The sequence below is a fragment of the Macrosteles quadrilineatus genome, unplaced genomic scaffold (genome assembly GCF_028750875.1).
Source record: "Macrosteles quadrilineatus isolate MER2022 unplaced genomic scaffold, UCM_ALF_1.0 Scaffold_3__2_contigs__length_128488019, whole genome shotgun sequence".
Lineage (NCBI taxonomy): Eukaryota > Metazoa > Arthropoda > Insecta > Hemiptera > Cicadellidae > Macrosteles > Macrosteles quadrilineatus.
In genome coordinates, this window is record NW_026542596.1 from 50362359 (window position 1) to 50380177 (window position 17819).

At 29.6% G+C, this 17819-nt stretch overlaps 1 protein-coding gene across 2 annotated transcripts in view; it reads left to right on the top strand.

Annotated features, from left to right (window-relative positions):
- LOC128989860 (neurotrimin-like) overlaps window positions 1-17819 on the top strand; it is a 111160-nt gene that overhangs the window by 79847 nt on the left and 13494 nt on the right. For both annotated transcript variants that reach the window (XM_054411947.1, XM_054411948.1), the window contains exon 2: window positions 15556-15653. In XM_054411947.1, the coding sequence (XP_054267922.1) occupies window positions 15556-15653 (98 nt within the window). The remainder of the gene's footprint in view (window positions 1-15555; window positions 15654-17819) is intronic.

The following is a 17819-nucleotide window of genomic DNA, read 5'->3' on the forward strand; positions in this document are numbered from 1 at the left end:
TCGTTACGTGTATGGGGGGCCTTGATAGAGCCTTGATTAAGCCTTGATGGAGGAAAATCCCTTACACAGCAGTCATTATTTTATGCCAGAACGCAAAGCGTAAACAAAACCCATCAAAAAGGGTTTAGATGTTTTGAAAAGCTCTTGTAAATATGAGGTTTTTATCTTGTGTTATTTCGAGTTCTATAATATTTGTTGTAGTATTTGTTGTATTGTATTTAGTGGCAATCATCAGGATGCAAACCCCTAGCATCCCTGCCACGGTGTCCGGTCTATCATATGACTTAATGAGCCCTCAACTTATAATCAAAATAAATAGTAGTAGTAAATGTGAAAGAAATAACAAAATTTTCATCAAGGATTGTTTTTAAACATTTGTGTATCTATACAATACTATAAATTATATTTAGATACGACTCCCTATCTCTGAAATAAAAAAGGTAACAAAAAAACAAATAGCTCTAAATTACTACTATACAATGATAATCTAAAAAAAAACCTTTTCAATTCAAATTTTAAATTGACACAACACTAATACGAAACAGCACATAATTGCATGGCAAAAGTGCTTGCCTGGAGAAACAGTGTTATCAATCATGTGTCAAACCAGTTTACTGTGTCATCATGATGACACACGGGCTTGTCATGGAAACTGCATGCAATAATTACAATGTCACAGTTACTGACACACTGTCATGGTCTGATGTATCGGATGAGAATACAACAGTGGGATATATTCTGTAAAGTAAAAATACAATTTTATGAAATTAGGATTTGCATTAAATTTGTACGTGGCTTGTAAAATATGTCATACAACTGAAACAATGATTTATAAATAAAAATTAGTAAAGTTTGTTGAGCTTTTTACTACAAATTGAATTGTAAAGGAATAATGCTCAAATTGCAATCACATTGCAAGTTGGTGAGTTCGACCCTGAGAAAATACAATTGTTCTTTATTCGTTTGTAGCATAGCCCATCTATTTCCTATTGTTATATTTAAAATAAATGCTTCTGGCTACAGTCACAGCTTATATTAGTCAGTAATATAGATATAACAGGGATTTTACTACATTCTACATTATTCCTTCAATTATATTTAGGTTAAATACATCATGTTGCGTACCTATCTTAACTATTTATCATAATATTTTAAAAAGTATTTATTGATTGAACTTTTTTTATCGTATTAATGATTGGTAAAGTAATATTCAGATGCGTAAGATAAAAATATGGTGGCAAATGAAGAATATTATCAAGAAACTTGTTAATTGAGACGAACCAACCAGACATGCTCCTTCTATGTCGGTGGTTAGCCAACTAGCAGATTTTATCGGGTATCAATTAAATAATCAATATTAGACATCAGCTTCAGCATTTAAGCTGGAGATATTTAACTGGCTCTTTTTTCCTTTATTACAAGTTACAAATATTAATACCCTTTAAATGTTTAAAACTAGCTATATAAGTTGAAAGTAATTTTGTCTTTATCGGTGCTTACATTATAAATTATTTCATATTATAAAACAGGCCATTCTAAAATTAATATATTTGAGGCAATGTATTTTGTATTGTTTGGTTATGACTTATTATTATTTAAAGGAATTTTAGTATAGAAGTTGTTATTTATAATATATATATTATAATCAAATTAAAATAAATTTGATTGAACTTAAACGTAATCATTTATGTGTTTTTTTTACCATGTTTAATTTTTTTCGCAGTTTCTTATTTATGGCTAAATTTTTTAACAAAACGATGAAGAATCTATTTTAATATTGGTAAACAAATTTAATTTGTGCAGTTTATGAATAAGTGTTCATAATAATGAGTACATTAGTAAATTAGTATTTTAGTTTAATTATCCTGATAATTGACCTTTTTGTAATTAAAATGAAGGTAATTTTTTTGTATGGATTTGATAATATGAGTCACAAAGACTGTATTAACTCTTCAGGTAAAATTTATCTAAAGATAAGATAATCACTCAATAAAAAAAGTCTCTTTTATAGAAAAAATATATCTATCATTAGCCTTTACTTCAGGAATCAGCCAGTTAACATTGCAGTAACTTAAACCTTATAGCACAGACTATAGAGTACACATTACATATTATATATATTGGTATACATTACATATTCTAGAGGCTGTGCTTAGAGACCTATTAATCTGATTAAAGTCATCCTGCATTATACCATTATTATACCTACTTACACATTTTTTAAAGATCTTTGAATTAAATATTCCAGAATATCATTCAACACGTCTTTTATAAATGTAAGTAAAACTTTTACATCCACTCATAGTTCATATAGGTAAAAAGCTTAAACTTAGTCTAAAATTTTAAATTGAAATATGTCATCGTTTTTAAACAATCCTTAGATTTTTATACTTTTCTCAAAGCTACCAAATGCAGGGTTTCAGTGTTTTCATTACTAAATGTAGTCACTTTATTCATGGATCTTTAAGAAAATTCTATTCTAACCAATATACCTTAAAATATTGTTATCAATAAGGATGAACCTGATAAACTATCAACATCTGTATCATGATAAACTAGAATCAGCAAAGGTGTTATTTAGATATCATTGCATCTACTACATTGTAGGTTATTGACTAAAATTACCCTATCAACAATTCATAAATTTGTTTATATATAGAGGCTTATTAGCTGGTAATTTACGGTTTATATAAATACATTAAACATAATATATTTCGATCTATTTACTAGCTATAGATAGTTTAAACTCATATGCTTGTTTAACTATGTCACAGCATTTTCGTTTTTGACGTTTTGGACTAAATCCGACTTTCTTTCTATTTATTAAATATTTCTTTTACGTTTCTATTACAAATAGGCGTATATTTTTTGGAAACGGACTTGGCTTTTATGACAACTTTTTTGCTTGAAATGCATTATAAAATATAAAGGTTAAAATATTTTGTATCACATTAATTAATGATAGTAAAATAATCAATTAAAATAATCAATTGTTAATTTACCAATTGTTAAATCCATTATTAGTAATTTGTTCAATGTAATTTCCCCTTATTTTTACAAAATTGTTTTACTTACATTTTTACCCTACTGGCATGGAAAGAAAATTCCTGCACTCCTCTTTCACTAGGCTATAATCAAGCAGATGTGTGTGGCCAGGCATTTATTGGCATCTTTTGCGGGGGACGGTAAACCATAAAATAGCTACGTGATCCTAACCCGACCTTTTACGTTATAAGGACCTTTAATTTATCAACAAATACTATGAGACAAGATTAAAACCATACAATATATGTTGAAATCTAAAAATATTGCTTGATAATTTTCATACAATTCACAAACAGGGAACTGTATAGAATCTAAATAAGCTTTTTGTATAAAAAAACTCTTTTGAAATTTAACATGCAATTATTAGCTGCTTTGTTGAATGGTTTATTGGAACAAGTTCATAAGAAACGAAACGTAAAATTTAGATTAACAACCTAAGTGTATTCGTATATGTGTAAATAGCATTGGCTTAAGCAAGCGGATGAACAATTAATCTTTCTGGGTAATTAGAAAACCTGGGATATGAAAATAAGAGTTCAACCACATTTCTGGATATGTTCAATGCGAAACTTCATAAAGAGTAGGTAGATTTTCAAGTTTAATCCAAAAGCCATCGAAATAAGTAATATGTTGAGAGTTTTTTGATTATACAATTAAAAATTATTCTCAGGGTCATTCACAGACGAGTAAAAAAAACATCACCATAAATGAAAAAGCTCTGTAGGCCTAGATTGAGTATGACGACTTCAAAGACTTATGCAGACTACTGTTCAAACCTAAGCAGCAATCAACAATAAACCAACCCTACACGGCACAAACTAATGTATCTTGAGAATTAATAACGCAGTAAAAAAAGATTTACTTGACCCATAGAGAGGTTCTAATAGAGGTCAGGTGCAAATGGGTGCTTTAGATAGTCATTGGGCGCTCGCAGGGTGCTTAGGAAGTAATGGTAGGGCTGTGAATTGTATATTGGTATGTAACATACCATTACCTCTGCATTATTCCTTCCCAGGAATTAAATTTTGTGAATACAATGTCTTTTAAGGACATACTATTCCGTAGGGAATATAAAAAAGTTTATTTGTAAAGGATGTTCTTTTATATAGAAAAATATTTAGTATATTACATTTATGTTATAAAAAGGGATAGCTTTTAGCTTGTATTTTACATTATCACTAGTCCATACCTACGATAAATATTTGTTTTCTGTCCACTAGTGTTTTTAATTAACCAAATTAATGTTCATTACACAAAGATTATGTGTTTATATACTTGAACAGCTCTGCGCACAGAGCATTTAATAAGAATTATTTTCTGATTCACAATCAGCAGCTGCAGTTAAAATACAATCAATGCCTGTTGCATGATAAACTGCCATCAGCAAAGGTGTCATTTGAATATCATTGCAAATTATGTTTATTAATATGTCAGTGCTTGACCCCCACACAAAAACTTTCTCCATAATCAATGCGTATCAACAAGTCATACTGATGACTGCAAATGAGGGTTTCTTTATTTTACAAACATTTCGGTAGGTTTTAGCTAATTTGAATTTTAATCAGTGGGCCTATTGCCCTTGCGGTGATATGTTTGAAATGCTAAAACTGCATTAAGTTGTTGTGAAGGTTTAAGTGGTCAGTTATCATTTAGTAGTTACATAAGGTGTGGTATTACATTTTCAACTGTATTTCTTCACATCATCATGACAATTTTACCAGTCCTTATCAATCTAATAAAGCAGGATATGCATTTTAAGGGTGGTTTTTAAGATTATTACGTATACTATGATTAAATTATATGAATAATATGATTAAATATAAATAACTTGAGTAAACCATAAAAATAAAACCATTAATTACGAGGGAAAATAAAATAATTGTAAATTCTCAACTCTACAAAAACATCTTTAGTAAGTACACATGCCCTTTGCTTTTAAGAAAAGAAAAGGGTACAACTGTGCGTATCAAAACCCAAATAAAAATGTAACAGTGTGGAATGGAGATGTCCTGTTTACCTTTGTTACTAAAATGAAGCGGCAGTTTTCATAGGCATGACCACATATTTATTATTTAGCCTAAAGGCCCATTTACGACCCCTAACATCAATCATCTGTTAAAACCAAATTTGATAACATTAGATTGATAGGTGAAAATTACAACCAGCTTGCAACCTACACACATCTAATTATTATATTAGTACTAAAATCACAACCAACATTTATCTAGGTGATTTTTGTTTACATTACATGACCTTAAAAACATATAATTTTACTTGTTTGAATATATTTGTCTGAATACAATAACATGGAAGTAATCAACACTATAGTGGTGTCAAGACAGTTTGATTGACGTTTGTTTGCCTAGCTGCAGAGTGAACACTGATCAATACTACTGTACTAGCAGTATAGGGGTGCTACAACCAGGTCTAGAAATAATAAGATTCTATATTTGTATTTTTTGTTCTGAAGCAAATAAATTGAAAGATTTTCCCCATAGGTTTAATGTAAATTTTTAAATCTTTGTTGGATAAATCTTATTTTATTTTAGATAAGTTGGAGAATAATATAGATTTCATCCAAAAATGTTCATGGATGCGAAAATGTGATTTAGGACATAATTAACAATAATAGTTGTTCTTATAAAAAGAGAAACAACAATATTATTTTCTTCTCATGACTTCTAGTTTTATAGGTTATGAATATTTTTATTTTTTGTATGTATGGCACAGGTTGGATTACCGTTACTGATTTTATGGAAAATTGGTAAAATTTTAAACTGCCTTCTTCGAAAATGTTTTTTTGTGAGAAAAAGATAAGTCCAATAACTATAAACCTGAGTTAACAGATCATGTGAACTTTTTGAAGTTCTCAGGGGGTCCTATTGGATAACTATACCGAGTCTCAGAAAATGTATTTTGCTAAATCACTTTCAACCTTATTCATGATATCAACTAATACGTGATGTGATAAGGAATTGGGTCTTCAAATGAAAAATACGAATGTTAACATACATTTTACGGTTTGTATAGAAAATTAAAATCGTGTTTCTGTACGTTCTATCCAGTTGTCAAATGTAGTTGGTATTATAATTTGACGTTTAAAAAAGATGGACATTCGTTATCAGTGTAATAAAGATTGGCATTTGTACGAAGTGAATACAGCCAGTTGACATTTGGCTGTCCCCTGATATGGAGAAAAATGTCAAAATATCAATTTAAAGCCAATCGGCAGTCATAGATCCCAGAGGAATAGGTTTTTTGTACTGAAGTTATTCGTTTTATAAACTCAAAATACTTAGCTGGTTTATATATGTGTAATAGCCTTGTGAATAAATCTATTAATATTTGAAGAAAAATTTATAAATAATCAGTTAGTATACTTTACTTCTAATAAAGCATAAACGCAGACAACCAAACACGTTATGTTTGATAAACTTAGGTATGCAGTGTGATTGAAAAGTCCCGGAACGCTGTAATAAATTGTTAACATTAAATATAAAGTAATAAAACTTAGCATATTAATAATAACCATAAATATCTACTCTTTCAAGCTATTATTAGGCTACTTTCATACCTCTTAAGGGGGATGGTCGACTAGGAGTAAGGCAAAATTCTTAAATAGCAGCATAGGTCAAGTCCGGTATCAGATTAAAGGTCAATAATATCTATTATCTATTTAGTGAAACACATTGCCGCAAACCCGAACTCAAACGGACAATTCAGTAAAAAATTGTAGCCATACAAACATTTTTTGAATCTGCCATTTTGAATCTTCGAACGACTGCCATTTTTTGCCCAGCTGTTATTTTGAGCTCAAATTTGCTGCTCGACCTATACTGCTATTGAAAAATTTCACCTGATTCCTCTTGGCTGCCCCCTTAAGGGATGAATAAGTAATAATAGCTTAAAAGTTAAGACATTTATGGCCATAATTTATTTACCAAGTTTCAGTAATTTATCTTTAATATTATAAAATATATTAAACCGTTCAGGGATTTTTCAGCCAAACTGTATATTATTAAACTACTCGTATGAGGAAGTAAATTTTGTACTGCTTTATTTTAAACAAGTATTAATTTAGAAGATTCCGTTTTATCCTTAGGCTGATTAGCAACTACCATCCTTCAACAAGAGTTTCCTTAAAGAACAATAACCACAAAGTTGAGTAAACTTTTAACAAGGTATTAATTACCACCCTTGTTGAAAGGTATACGTATTCAATTAAATATGTCAAATTTACTTCTAAATATCTATATTTAATATTATGATTTTGCATACTAAAACTTTTCAGTATTTTTCAAACAATCTTTTTTAAGCGAAATTTGACAATCCAAGACATTAAATTTTAACTTGCTGAAAATTAAAAATAGTTACTAAACGCGTGTTTTATATGTACATATTACCCACATCTACTACTAAATTCTTCTATAATAGTTAATTATAGAAGAAAAACTAAGTTGTTAATTTGTAGTAAAAAAATGACTTGTTTGTAACGTAGCAAAATATAAATAAGTTCTAACAATAAGTAGTACTGCCCGTGAATTTCTGGTAACTGACACCGAAAGTTTTAAACCCATTTCATTTATTTGTTATTTAACAAGCTAGTTTATTATAATTGAAAAGTAAAAACTTAAAATTATCCTTAGTCCAACCTAACTGACAAAGTCTTATAGAGCAATAGTTTCGTGTTAAAAACATTTTAACCTATTAAAGTAGTAATTTACAGTAGTAACTACACAGTATCAGACCCAATTGATTTTACATTTTCTAATCAATTATACAAATGTTACGTGGGACAATGTGTAAAATCAAATGGGCATTTTGCTTGATTTTTTTAAGAATACGGAGGGTAAATTTCTTGTTGAAACATAAAGTTCCTCTAGATATTTGTCGTTTATACTTATACCCAGGTTAAAAATCTCTGAAACTTAAACTGATTTTACACTGATTTTAAGGTTCCTAGTATTTATATAACTTTTATATACCCACTGACAGTTTTTCAGTAACAGTGACTGTTAGTGTTGCATTTAATTCCCATGGAAAGTCACATAGTCAATAATATTTCACTAAAAACTTGTTCAACACATGACGAATTATGCCACAAAACTCATTATCTCTTCATTGTGTAATCCAAAAATTGTGTATTCCTCAAAAATTTGAACGTATCTTGGTTAAACAAATACCCTTCTGAATGTTAGTTATTATAATAATATGTTATGTTAATTCTGTTTACTGGTTTTATAGAAATTTGATAAGTTGTAGAGACTGATAAATTAACGTACAGACAATTATGTCACTAGGTGCAAGCAACTGAGCTTTTCGAATTTGTGAATTATTCAGCTGAGGGATATAGAGCTCACGGGTGCCCGGCTCTACTGAGGTGACTAATATACCTAAGTAGAGCCTGTGATAAAAGTCTTATCGTAGTGTGCTTTAGACGGTTCTCCCCCCCCACACACAACAATAATAAAAAAAATAAAGAATAAAATTAAAAATGTTCGCTTGTAATATGAAAACCATCATATCTCAATTAGTTGATAATTTTTATAGCAATTTTAATCAAGGTAGAACAAGAAAATAAGATACGAGCTTAAGAAAGTGAAAGCTTTATTAACTCAAATAAACTGTAATTTGACTGCTTATTAAATGTGCATTAATCAGTATATTAGATTTTCGATAGTAAAAACAAATCGCATGACCTCATGAACTTCTATTGATATCAAGTAATAAAAACTTTTAATCTCCCTGGTTCTTTTTGGATTATTTACCTGACAGTACAAGTAAAATAGCAGTATAAGTATCTCCGACTCAAAACATAGAGTGTACGAATAATGTCAGTACACATGTAAATAAATTTACTTTTATGATGAGCCTAAGGAACGGATTATAATATCAAAATAATGTATAATAATGAAATAAAAATTAAAAATAAGCATCTGAAATATTTTTCTTGTTAGTAAATACATACAAATAAACTAGGTTTATTGTTGGTAAATTCTTTTTAATACACAGAAAATTATAAAAAAATCGTGGACAAATTGATAAAGAAAAATCAACCAAGGATATCGTTGAAACGAGGTTTGTAATTAATATCTTGTTAAAAGTTCGCCTTACTTTGTAGGTATTGTTCTTTGAGGAAACTCTTCTTAAAAAGTTTGATTCTGTCAATCAGCCTAGGGGTGGCAAGTCATCTTGGGAATAAAATCTAACCAATTAATGCTGTTTTACTTTAGTGAATCCATGATCATAATTTATATACATTATTATTATCGACGAAATATGTATTCGTTTAATCGCACAGTGTTGACTTTTAGCATCTTTAGGTTTGATAGTTAGTAAAATTACATTATTTTGAAACTAAACAGTAACATATTCTTTTACAAAAAAATTAGATTAATTTAAAATTGAAATAATGAAATATGTTTATAAGGAATGTGTTAGTGTAAAATATTGCATTCTCAAAATCGTCTTACCAAGTACCAACAATATAGTTGTTTGCTAAGAAGATTTTAAGGTAAAATAACAAAAAAAGGTAATTCTTAAATATTAAATTATTTTTTTATTTTTATTTTTCTTTGTATGTGAATGGTTCCAGATAAAGAGCAGTAAAGTTTATAACATATTTTCCTATCTTATTAGAAACATTATCGTTTTGACAAAGATTAACCTTATACAGAGTTCTCGGTGATGTAAGGTACTAATAGGTGCTTTAGACAGTCATTCAGTGCTCACAGAGCGCTTTGGAAGTAACGGAATTGCCATTGTATATCGGTATTTAAAGCTGCACTAACCTAACCTAACTAAGAATTTCATAAGAAATGTAAGTTAGGGTAGACTTATGAATAAAATGTATTTGTTTTTATTTCACAAATGATCGGGAACCTAACCCAGATATTAAAGGGCTTCACTTGAAATTGATTTAAGGAGACGAGAATTTGGAAACCTGTTCAAAGAGATTTAAAATATTTTAGACGATTTACCATAAACAAAATAACCTCTATTGTATGACTATTGTTTAACACTAAATGACAAACTTTAATAGTAAGCTTGAAAATAGCTACTCATCCAAATTTGTTTGAAATGCATGATTAAATACAAAACTAAACATATTATTTATTAAACCTAACGATGCAGTTTTATATTTTATACTAAGTTAATTACACACATAAAAGTTCTAGCAAAACTAACATATAACATTTAACTGAGAAACTTTATTCTGTATCAAGTAGAACAACTAAAGCGGAAGTTTAGTGAAGGTATTGCAATTTAATTCAATAGTATCGTTTCTTCTTGAGGTTTCCTGCATAATTAATCCCAAAGGTAATTACCGGAATCTATTGATTCTCAGTTACCTTGTATGTGCTAATAAACCTTCCTTTGTCCAATTTTATTCATTCTCTTCAACCTACACTTCTAATAAAGATGTTGATTCGCTTAATTACTGCGTAACTTTGTTAAATTGCTGAATACAAAAGATCGTAGATCTAATTACCCATTATATTTAACTTAGGCTGCTCAATATATTACCTAAATCAGGGATTCTGTTTTGAAAATGTAACGTGACTTTGGAATAGGGACAATCTAGTATACTAAACATTTTCTAATCGAGGTTAACCGTATTATTATATCTTTTAGTACATCTTATAAGAAATATTTCACAAGAGAAAGAAAACTAGAAGTGTGTAAACACGATTCAAGATTTGCCAGTAATTGGTAGAAATGCGTCATCTTAAGCAGCGTGAACCTTAAATTTACTTAAGGATAAACTAATAATTTTTCCATCTCCGAATGCACACTGACAAAACACGGATATCCTTCCTACTGTTTGAGTTTACAAGGCATTTTAAAAACTTACGTACATTGTTGTATGGTACTTTTACTATCAATGATATGAAGCTTAAATGATTTTTGTTTTAATTGGTTTATTCATATTATAGATTAATTTAGTTCATTTATGTTACATAAGTTTTTCAGTTCTATTTGGGTGTGTTTTGTTCTTCTCGTTTGTAGTAGTATTTTTTTTTTTTTTTTTTTTTTTTTTTTTTTTTTTTTTTTTTTTTTTTAGAATTTGTTGATGTTTTATGGTGTCTGATATGGGGGAGAAAGCTAATCTAGTGGTTAGAAAGTGTGAATTCGGACCCTGAGGTGCCGGGCTCAATCCCTACAAATCACCATTGGATTTTATCTAAGTGATAGTGACGCAACCCCTTTGTTTAGCCTGAATTAACTAAACAATCCCGGGCTCGTGCCCAGCATCCTAGAAAAATATGTGTCTTGTATACCACAGCTGGGGATAAAAATTAATTGTTACTATACTAGAAAGTGTAATTTAAGAAAAATACGAACTTGATGAAAGTTTTAAACCTATTTTATTTATTTATGTAAAAAAAAACCCCTCTAAACATATTTTCGTTTGTATAGCTCTTATAATTGCTGTAATAAAGTTAGCATGTGTAGGTAAAATTAATCATATTTTATGAGTGTGTGTGGTGCCAAGTGTTTACAGTGCTCGAATTTAATCCTTAAGGTTGCTAGTTACATCTCAGGTGGCCCAGTATTCTGAACCTAAATTGCATTTGGATAGAAGGAAGGTCAGAATTTGGACCGTACAAAAAAATTACAAAAATAAAAAAACAAAAAAAACAAATATGCCTATCTTTAAAAATAAAATAGTCTCTTCCTACTAATTTGGTCTATTTACATATTTTTTTTCTGCATAGGGCAGAAAAAATTACAAGAAAAAAATCTCAAAAAATAAAGAAAATATAAGATAAAAATTATTAGAAATTTTATTTTCAACAAATAAATTAGATAAAAATACTCAAACAATAGAATAGGTCTTATTAGGCTAATTAGTATTAAGTAGTCTTAGTAATCGATCACCACTTACCACCTTTTTTGTATATTTACCGTCTTGTGAGTAACAGTATAAGCGTAAATATATGTTTTAAGTGTTATAAGACGTTTCTTTTATTTACTTTCCGTAATTAGTATCAGTAGTAATTTGTTTTATGTTTACATTATGATTTCTCATACGCAGACTAAGAGTTAGGACACATTTTTAAATATCAATTTTTGTTTTGGACTTTCTTTAACAACAAGCAAACTTGTCACCATTTGTGAAACTGTATTAAATCATAGTATTCCAATAATCTACAAACGTTTTAAATAGCTAATGTGGTTTATAAAATTATGCAACAACCTTACCTTGAAACCAACATACATTTGGGTGTCCAGTTTGTTAACTATGAGATAGTGATGTTTATGTATGAGCCTTATCATCAATTTCTCGTAGCTCCTGGGAAGTCTTCATGGTGATAAAACAGAGACGTGCCATGCAGCCGAGAACTCTCAACTAGATCAACTATGTCTATCCATATCCCCCATGTTCCTCTATTTTAAAATCTAAAATTCATATACATGCATAGAACAACATAGTCACTGACCACTACAGGGGATCTAATTGTATTGGATTTGATTGTGCTATCTAACTATTAGTGTATTTCAAAATTGTAATTATGTATAATTGATATTTTCCACAAAGTAACAAGAAAATAAAAGTAGTATTTTATGTTTGTATAGTTTAAATTTACGTAAAATTATAATGTGTGAGTTAGTCTCCATTTCCCAATACAATTAAAGAAAGGAGCGTCTATTTCCTTTCTAAATTCTACGGCCATAATGTTAATAATTGATGTAAGTAGGAGTTTTATAGGCCCTAAAAATGCACTATTTAAAATCATAAATAATGAGACTTGCATAGCTTTTTGGATTTTGTTGTGTTAAATGTCGATTTTTTTGCCATCACTGTCAATTAACTTAGAAGTTCGTGTCAATCTCCTATCGTTATTTTGTGAAATGCCTGCTGTGACACCTTCTTTACAGAAGCAGCAGTTTATAGGATACAAAAATGTAAATTAGGGTTAAGAATTTTAGATTAAAACAAGCCTATTCCAAGCATCATGCACACTCAACGAGGTTTCAATTAGTTTTAAGTTATATAACATGAATTTGGCATTTAATAGTATTTGAATATAAATTAGATTAACATTTATAATGTGCGTCAAAATTAAAAGCTTGTCTCCTAAAAATCTACCAAACCTAAAGATACTACGTTTTGTTCTTTAAATGTTTAATGGCTGGCCAAATTAGGGGTTTAAATTTAAATCATTATTAGGTTTGATAACCCCACCCGAGTAGATTAGTTAATTTCAAATAGTCTCTCTTTGAAAAATGTAAATAAATTTTGGTTTAAAAATTATTTATTCGTGTTACATATTGGATTTTAAAATTGTTACTGTTCATAATCGGTAGTAAAATGAGGGTTAAGTGAATTTATTTTAAAATTACTACAAACGCCATGTATATCTTAACCCAAAATATATGTTTTGAATATATTTTTTGTTCAGTGAGTTAACTTTTACGTCTATTTATTTCATTATAATAATGATATGGTTATCAGACTGTAGTATTAATAATTGGGATTTTTGGTAGCTTAAAGGATACGCATTTTCCAGTCAACATATATATATATTTAGTACAGGTGTGTATAGCTCTCGAACCTAACGATAGGAACCATTTATTTGTGTAATACACATTCATTTAATATTTTCATGTAAGGTATAATGAATCAGATACTATATGCTGGAAAATGGATTTAAAATGTTTTTTTTATCAACATAACTATTTATTATGGAATTACTATCATCTCTTAAAGGCCTCTACCCTATTTTAAAAAGTTTAAAAGCACAAAAATATATGATTTCATGGATTTAATGCACAGGGGTGTGTGTTTTAAGCGTTTAAACTGTTTTCCGTAGTTTAATGTGTGTGTTTAATTGTTTTAACAAGGAAAACTTAAATTTCATTCTGAATCAAACTTGAAAGTTTTTATTTAAGAGTTAAATTATATAGGACATGATAATAAGGCATTATAATAAATGACGAAATAAAATCAACTGACATTCTTTTAACTGGGATTTAGTAAAACTAGAAATTATTCAAAGTTTATGACAGCGGAATAAAAGTTACGGCTCAACCAAGAGTTAATTAATTTACTTTTGTTTACTTCAAAATGTTTAACTTTGTCAGGCTTCTTGGAATATCGTTATTAAAACTGGACTCATAAAGCTACGTCTTCATCTGCATTTCTTCTATGCAAATTTTATTTTTACCTTGATTAATCTTTTAATTGCATTTACGATTTACCACAAAACAAAAATGTCTTGACTTTCTGTTTATCCAACTGTAACAACAATAGGATATATAGTTTAGGTTTTATTGAATTGTCAAGATAATTTCTCTGCTATTCTATTATAATATAATTGCGTTTAGGGTTAGACGCAAAAATTGTATGTTGTAGTTTTAAAGTTTTAAATAAATATTATTTTACTAAATCGACTAACTAAGCTATTTCAAAAGATAATTATTTAAAGGAGGTTTTTCTTTGATATGTTAGAAGATATGATTTATCTCGTATTAAGTTACGCCAATAAATGTTACTAAGTCCTACACAAATTAATATAAAAACTGTAAAATAGTGAAAAGATATTATAAATAAACTTACTCTTGTACCATTTTTATGGAATTATTTTTTTTATATAATTCACAAAGAGCTGTAATGTAAACCCTACCATTCTACAATGTCAATCAATCAATCTATAATGATGTTGAAAATTGTCAGACATGTTAGTTCAACAGTCAATACACAACACTGTCAAATAGATTAAATAGATGGAAACATCAGAGGATTAATTCAAAAATATGCTTATTCAATTTCAAAATGATGAAAAAAAGTAAATGTGGTGTCTGTAGACGATTAGATTTCTAATTATGTAACCGTTAAAACTGTCATAAAAAAAATTATAATGATAATAATTTTCTCATATTCTTTAGAAATGATAATTATTAAATAGCTTTCTACTGTTGTTTTAGGTCAATGCACCTCCAAACTTAAAATGCACCTCCAAACTTACAATGCACCCCTAAACTGACAATGCACCTCAAAACTGACAATGCACCTCCAAACTTAAAATGCACCTCCAAACTGACAATGCACCTCCAAACTTACAATGCACCCCTAAACTGACAATGCACCTCAAAACTGACAATGCACCTCCAAACTTAAAATGCACCTCCAAACTTACAATGCACCTCCAAACTTACAATGCACCCCTAAACTGACAATGCACCTCAAAACTGACAATGCACCTCCAAACTTAAAATGCACCTCCAAACTGACAATGCACCTCAAAACTGACAATGCACCTCAAAACTTACAATGCACCTCCAAACTTACAATGCACCCCCAAACTGACAATGCACCCCAAAACTGACAATGCACCCCTAAACTGACAATGCACCTCCAAACTGACAAAGCAAATTTAACCAGAACGTTCTTAAATAAAGGATGTTAAGTAAAGCGACTGACATTCACCATACGCTGAGATAATTCTCAATGTTATTTATTAAGCGCATGGTAGATAAATAATAAGTTATTTGTTATTGCAGATGTGCCAAGATTCGGGGAGCCCATTATCAACGTGACCGCCCCTGTAGGAAGGGAAGCTACACTAGTATGTGTCGTAGACGACCTGGGGTCTTACAAGGTAAATGCTACTTCTGAATAAACTTATATTTTCGTATAAGTTTGTCTATTTAGTCATTTTTAACAAAATGTTAGATAATAATTTGAATTTTCAGTAAAAATTTGTTTCATGTTATATATTATTGTGGTCTTTATTCCTTTACCTTTTGACAAAATTTCGCCTTTTGATTCATTATTGTTTATTGAATTTTTATATATATTTAGTATATTTTTGATATATTGAAATTCAATTTTAGAAACTATTTGGTATATTGTGGTGTAAAATTTAGGATAAGACCTCTTCTGTTTCTTATTTTTGGATGAAGGCAAAATCTTGAAGTAAGTTTCAAAGACTGGGCTTATTGACTGATCGGGAAACCAATCGTTTTAAAGCAAAGCTAAATAATAACGTAATACAAATACAGTTAAGCTCAAACATATTGCAAGTATTGTGATGGCAATTGATACTGGTGGATAACATATACTCTGATATGATAGTAGGATTTTGCGTGTAAGTTAGGAGTTTCGTACTTAATATTAAAACATCAAGACAGAGTTAACTTAATTTAAAGGGGATATTTATCATCTAGAATTAAATTTACGAATAATACTCAGTTTCCACTAGTCTATCACACGAATATAAAAATAATATTATGGTCCGAGTAGTCACATAGACGAGCAGGTCCAGTTTTCCTGGACGGCACAATACATTTGTCAATTCTCTTTTGCAGGACACTATACAGATCTCCTCCCACAGATATCAGAGGTTCCATTTACTCACATCAAAGGCAAATAATGTCAGCAGTCGGCTCTAAAGATTACCTGTTTGCTTTTATACAACTAATCTACCCATCTACCTTTGGAATTTCCAGCTCAAAGCATGTATTGCGAAGCCTTTGGAACTTGCCAATGTATTGATGATAGGATCGAATTGCCAATAAAAAAGTAATATTTGTGGTAATTATGTGCATGAGTTATCATGATAATTACTTAATTCATATACATTTCTTCCTAGCACCCAACATTTTAGTGTTATACAGTTATTAGGAATTTTGGTAATTTTTACGTGAATCAAAATACAGTTTGAAGGGTTGGTGCTTCAATGTCAATTCGGTAATTATGTTTAGGGTGCGTCACGATCCAGCCAACACAGCAAATGTCAGCCAATAGCCAAAATGTCACTTTTGATTATACTGCAGAGTTCTCTGTTGGCTGGTCCAGTAATGAATTAACTAATAATATAATCCACAGTACATCACTACTATTACTGTTTTAGAACGATATAAGCAGAACAATACGATGCACCATGTTCTACTCACTATCTAATTCTATTTAAAGGATATTACCGATATCCAATTAGCATTGTAATATTCAAACTATGGATTCTATCGCTTAAATACATGTTGTTGGAACAAGCAATCACATTAATCATAGATATAACAGAATTTTCAAAGAGCTTAGTTACTATTACGACATCACTAATTTATAATAGCTTTAACGAATTAATGAAAACTATTTAACAAAGCCTCGCTTGCTTATTTAAAACTAACACCTCTACCTTGTAGTCTTTAGTACATTAAAATGACATGGATAAAATATAATTTATCTGATAAGCCACTCAAACAAAATGTCTTTACTCAGTATACCTGTTTACGGAACAGAGACAATGTAATAATTAAACCAGTTCTCAACGCGCATTCAGTTAGTTAACTAGAAGGTATCGACAACACCTCCGACTGACGCTGTCTTTCAGACACAGCTGTTAACGTCGCTGTCAAACTGTCTATGAGTAACAGTTCGCTGTTGCATAAACAAACTTCACCTGCACTTGACATTAAACAACCTTCTCTGCTTTTAATTGATTAATATCCCTATCAGGAATGCCTATGAGTGGAAAACCGATAGTCAAATGTATTTATAACTCTTTTTGAGCCTATAGATTAGAAAGGGTATTTTATTTAAATAAAATAAAATGTATATTATTAATTTTAAAGATTGATTGTAAGTTGGTTGAATTTTTTACCTTTGATTTTGGATGGAAATTTAATTTCAAACATTCTATTCAAAATTTAAAATGTTTAACCATGTTTGAAATGAAAATGCATGTATACCTAGTCAAATTGAGACAACGGCTCACTTATTTCCGTGGAATATGCCATTTTTTACAAGGAAAAAAAAACATCTTACT